The sequence below is a fragment of the Siniperca chuatsi genome, linkage group LG5 (genome assembly GCF_020085105.1).
Source record: "Siniperca chuatsi isolate FFG_IHB_CAS linkage group LG5, ASM2008510v1, whole genome shotgun sequence".
In the NCBI taxonomy this organism is placed as follows: domain Eukaryota; kingdom Metazoa; phylum Chordata; class Actinopteri; order Centrarchiformes; family Sinipercidae; genus Siniperca; species Siniperca chuatsi.
This window is the reverse complement of record NC_058046.1, coordinates 709,616-715,000: the sequence shown is the minus strand read 5'-3', so window position 1 is coordinate 715,000 and position 5,385 is coordinate 709,616. Positions and strand designations below refer to the sequence as shown.

Below are 5,385 nucleotides of genomic sequence, written 5' to 3'. Positions count from 1 at the left end.
GCAGCGGCAGCAGCGGCGCAGCAGCAGCGGCAGCTGCGGCAGCAGCAGCGGCAGCAGCAGCAGCAGCTGCTGCTGCGGCTGCTGCGCGCTGCTGCTGCTGCTGCTGCTGCTGCTGCTGCTGCAGCTGCGGCAGCGGCTGCTGCTGCTGCTGCTGCTGCTGCTGCAGCTGCGCTGCTGCTGCTACTGCTGCTGCTGCTGCTGCTGCTGCTGCTGCTGCTGCTGCTGCTGCTGCTGCTGCTGCTGCTGCTGCTACTGCTGCTGCTGCTGCTGCTGCTGCTGCTGCTGCTGCTGCTGCTGCTGCTGCTGCTGCTGCTGCTGCTACTGCTGCTGCTACTGCTGCTACTGCTGCTGCTGCTGCTGCTGCTACTGCAGCCTGCCAGGACCTCCTTGATCCTTGTTGTGGTTGTTGAGTTCACATGTTGATGTTCTAATTAGCACATAGGTTTTGCAGACACAGTCTCGGGAGTCCAGGGGTTTATTTCCCCTGTGAGCCTGAGAGCTGTGTTTCCGGAGACAGCGGCTCTTGGTTCGGTCTCCTGAGATAAACTGATCCCAGGTCAGGGACCAGAGGGAGAGCTCTACAGATCGGCATCTTTGTGAAGGAGTGATCTCGCCCAGCTCTGGCCTGGAGGGGGAGCATTCAGCCCCTGGTGGCTCAGCCGGAGCCTATGGGGTCTATGGAAGCCTGGCCCCTCGTGGTGGTCTAGATAAAGGAGGCGATGTTTGCGGTGGAAGCAGCTTCGTTAGTGTGTTTCATTGATAAGGAGGCGAGTCGTTCTTCAGCAGCCCGAGCTGACCAATCACACGGCAACACGAAGCTACACCATAACTACAGCTTCACAATGTGACTGTTTACAGTGATGTCTATTCTACACACACACAAACACACACACACACTCACACACACACACACACACACACACTCTGACACACGCACACACACACACGCTGGGTGTTTTGAGTGCCGATGAATATTTGATGCTGCAGTATAAATACTGACTCTAATGGCTCTGCTGCTGCACATTAACTGTCTTAAATACAAACTCTTTAAATATTCAGGACGCCGTCTGTGAAACAGTTTGACGGGTTATTTACGATGTTATTTACCGACTGGTGACGACCTCTGGACGACCTCTGGACGACCTCTGCTCTGCTTTCCCCTCAGAGTTTTCTTCCTGGAGCTGACGGATGACGTTTGTCTGGAGAGAATCAGTCTGAGAGCTACAGATCCAGTCAGCGGGCAGAGGTCGGTACGACCGGTCTGACCGGTGACCCGCCTGCATCGACACACGCTGTTCAAACACACAGAACTTTATTTTAAACAAAGATCTCAAAGTTTCCAAAGATCCAAAACCCGTCAGACAGGATTTAAATGAAGCAGCAGACATGTACGCTTTACATCAAGTACAGAACAACGGCGCTCTGAAAACATCACATGTACGTTTCCCGCTGTGATGTAATTTCCTCCTGCAGGTTCCACGCTGTGACTCGTCCGGCTCCGAGCTCCGAGGTCCAGAACAGGCTGAAGACCAGACCTGAGGACAGCACACACACTGTAACACACAGTCTGAGTCAGTACAGGATACACACTGCTGCCCTGCAGGTACACACACACACACGCACACACACACACGCACACGCACACGTTTGTACCGCTGTACCTGTGAAAACCCTTAAAAAACCTGAACCTGGTTCTAATTTAAACCCTGAAACCAAGTTTGGCCCCTCAAACACTCTTTGAAGAACAAAAGGTCTAAAACTCAGACTGGTCCTCACAAAGACAGAAGAAGTCTTAAAGTGTAACTCACGTTCAGACTCAAACAGCGGTGAACGGACAGGTAACAGGTGTGTCTGTGTGTGTGTGTGTGTGTGTGTGTGTGTGTGTGTGTGTGTGTGTGTGTGTGTGTACAGTCTGTGTATCCAGATGCAGTTCACGTTGATGCTGATCAGGATCCTCACTCTGTGTTTGAGGCTCTGGAGAGCAGACTGACAGCTGACTGACAGGAGGACTCACCTGGACTCACCTGGACTCACCTGGACTCAGGTTGGGGAGACCGGAGGAAGAGGAGTAGCTGCTGTACTTGCTCTTGGTTTGTTTTAAAAGAAATAAAATGTTTCATCACCTCAGTCCTGTAACCGTCAGAGTCTCCGTGGACCGTTTAAAGACATCGTCTTTTTCACTCCGCGGTCTTCTTCCTGAGAAAAGCACAGAAGTCTTATCAGAGGAAGGTCCTCAGATGATTAGTGACTCCTGAGTGACTGAAAACTCTTTGATCTGTAAAGTCTCTGAAGCCGTCAGCGCAGTGAAGAGGACGATATTTCCTCGGAGACGTGGAGGCCGAAAGTGGAAACACTGTCACGTCTGCTCCGTAACAGATATTCTGTGGAGCAGATTTTCTTATTGCAGATGTCGGGGCTTGTTGTTTATCACCCACAGGGCTTGTGGGTAATGAAGTCCTCAGCTCTCATATGCAGTATGAGACATACACACAGACACACACACACACACACACACGTTCGTGAAGCTATCCTTGTTAGGACATTGCATTGACTTCCATTCATTGTGGACAGCCTGACACAAACCCTGACCCCGACCTGAACCAGGACCTCAGACGTGACGTTTTCCCTCTTTAGCACCGGCTTCGGTCCCGACAAGGTCAGCGTTTATACCGGAAAAGGTCCCCAATAGGTAGCAAAAACGTGCCCATCCCCTGGGTGTGTGTGTGTGTGTGTGTGTGTGTGTGTGTGTGTGTGTGTGTGTGTGTGTGTGTGTGTGTGACAGGAGGAACGTCGCCTCAGGCAAACTTCATCTTTACAAGCTGTTCACGTCTCAGAGTTCAGCTGCTTTCAGCCTTCACACACACGTGAACAGTTTTAAAGTAAGTGAGAAACTTTTATGACAGGCGTCGGCTCCAGAGTCATTTTTATTATTTTTTACTGTCCGACGTTTTCCGACGAGGACGAGACACTCTAACGTGTTCTGAGGTGCTTTCACTCTCTGTTCACGCCGTCCGGCCTGAGAAGGAAGGCACGAAAGAGAAGTGATGTTATTATTCTATATAACACCGTTACATTGAAGTAAATGTTTGCTACACGCCTGCTGACTGATCACTGTCCAATCCAGCAGGGTCTCCAGATGTGTCAGGAGTCATGTGACTCACTGTCAGTGGTGGAGGTCCTGCAGTAAAAGTATAATCAGCTGACAGTGAGAGTCGTCCCTGTGCAGTAAAACGCTTCCTGTCAGTGTTTATTATATCTGATGTTTCTGGCTGAGCTCATTTTAACTGCTTTATATGCTGTTGGGCAGTTTAACCTGCAGCAATGCATCATGGTCTATAAGGTCATCACGTGTTTGCAGCGCCGCCGTCCTGTGAGAACCACGTATCAGAGAAACAGCCTGTTTTCAGCTCTGTGACGATGCGTTTCCCAGCTGATCCGAGGGGGGGTTAAAGAGTTTATTCAGCTTCAGGAGGAGGAGAGTTTCCTCAGCACGTGAAGGAAACTCTTCATCCTTCAGCTCGTCACAAACACCTGGAGATACGAGGTTTCCACCGGACGGGAAGGGGATGAAACGCTGTGATCTGTAAAGTAGCTGAAGCCGTCAGACAGACGCAGTGAAAAGGACAACATGTCCCTCTGAGACGGGGAGTGGAAGTACAACGTTACATAAAAGTACCTGAAACGTGTACTCTGCAGACGCCCCTGTTCACTCTGTCCCCCCTCCACTGAGCCGGATCCCCGACCAACCGGCAGCACGAGATCCCTCACTGGCTTCCCCCCATAAACCACCAGCTGTGGTCTCGACTCGCACTGAGACGTCCGGGTCCAGGTGTTACACAACACACATGAAGACTTTAGAAATCTGATGTTTGGTTATAAATTAAACAGTTTATAGAAGTGCAGCTGAGTCGATTAGTCGACTGACAGGAAACTGTTTTGATGTTTGAAGTCGTTTCTCCTGTAAATCCCTTCCTGGCTGCAGCTGCTCAGATGTGCAGATCTGCTGCTTTTCCTCTGAACGACTGTAATAACTGTGATGTTTGTTAATAACGTCGAGCTTCGGACTGTCGGTCGGACACGACGACACGCTGAAGGCGTCGCTTTGGGCTCTGGGTCGTCGTGACGGCGTTTCTCACCGTTTTCACCAGTTTTCCAAACCGATGGATCGACGGAGAAAAGAATCGGCAGATGGATCCAGAATGAAAAGCATCATCAGCTGCAGTCCGATACAAACCGGTTCAACATGAGCTCCAGCTCCACCAGCTGCAGCAGCAACATCCTGCTTTACATTAATGCACGAGGAATAATAACCTGATGATAGAATATATAACAGCACAGCAGCCACAGGGACGCTGCACTGCTTTAATGCTTTAAGGGCTTTTTCCTGATCACACTCTCACACTCTCACTGCAGCAGAGGGTTTCAGTGTGTGTGTCAGTGCTTTTACTGCAGTAACGGCTCTGACTACTTCCTGCAGCTCTGATGGTCTGATGTTAAACTCTGACATTAAAGAGCTGGTGAGGCGTTCAGGTGCAAAGACTTTAATGCTCAGGAGTAAAGGTTCAGTAGCTCGGGACTAACCCGGGTTAACTCGGTGCTGTGTGAACGTGTTTCGGACTCACGCTGGTTCATCGGGCTGCGGACCGCCTCCTCTTGTCCCTGTCGGCTCCCGTACTTTCACATTCAGAGTGTGTTAGTGCTTTTACTGCAGTAACGGACCTGAGTACTTCCTGCACCGCTGGTTATTAATACTGATAGAAATGAATGAAACTACCAAAATAAAGCTGTAAAAAACTAATTATCCTTTAACTGAGACTGAGGATCTGTCCACAGACAGACAGACAGACAGACAGACAGACAGTCAGTCAGACAGACAGACAGACAGCAGCTGATGTCTCCTGTCAGACAGTCAGACAGACAGACAGACAGCACTGTCAGACAGACAGACAGACAGAGTCAGACAGACAGACAGCAGCTGTCTGTCCTGTCAGACTCAGACAGACAGACAGACAGACAGACAGACAGACAGCACTGTCAGACAGACAGACAGACAGTCAGTCAGACAGACAGACAGACAGACAGACAGACAGCAGCTGTCTCTGTCAGACAGACAGACAGACAGACAGACAGACAGACAGCAGCTGTCTCCTGTCAGACAGACAGACAGACAGTCAGTCAGACAGACAGACAGCAGCTGTCTCCTGTCAGACAGACAGACAGACAGACAGACAGACAGACAGACAGACAGCAGCTGTCTCCTGTCAGCAGCTGATGTCTCCTGTCAGACAGACAGTCAGTCAGACAGACAGACAGACAGCAGCTGATGTCTCCTGTCAGACAGACAGACAGACAGTCAGTCAGACAGACAGACAGACAGCAGCTGAT

General features: G+C 50.5%; 1 protein-coding gene across 1 annotated transcript in view; it reads left to right on the top strand.

Annotated features, from left to right (window-relative positions):
- ak8 (adenylate kinase 8) overlaps window positions 1-2,127 on the top strand; it is an 18,861-nt gene extending 16,734 nt beyond the window's left edge. Inside the window, 3 exon segments of the mRNA XM_044195801.1 lie at window positions 1,166-1,246; window positions 1,474-1,603; window positions 1,912-2,127. Coding sequence (XP_044051736.1) covers window positions 1,166-1,246; window positions 1,474-1,603; window positions 1,912-2,001 — 301 coding nt within the window. The 3' untranslated portion in view covers window positions 2,002-2,127.
- The last annotated feature ends 3,258 nt before the right edge of the window (window positions 2,128-5,385 follow it).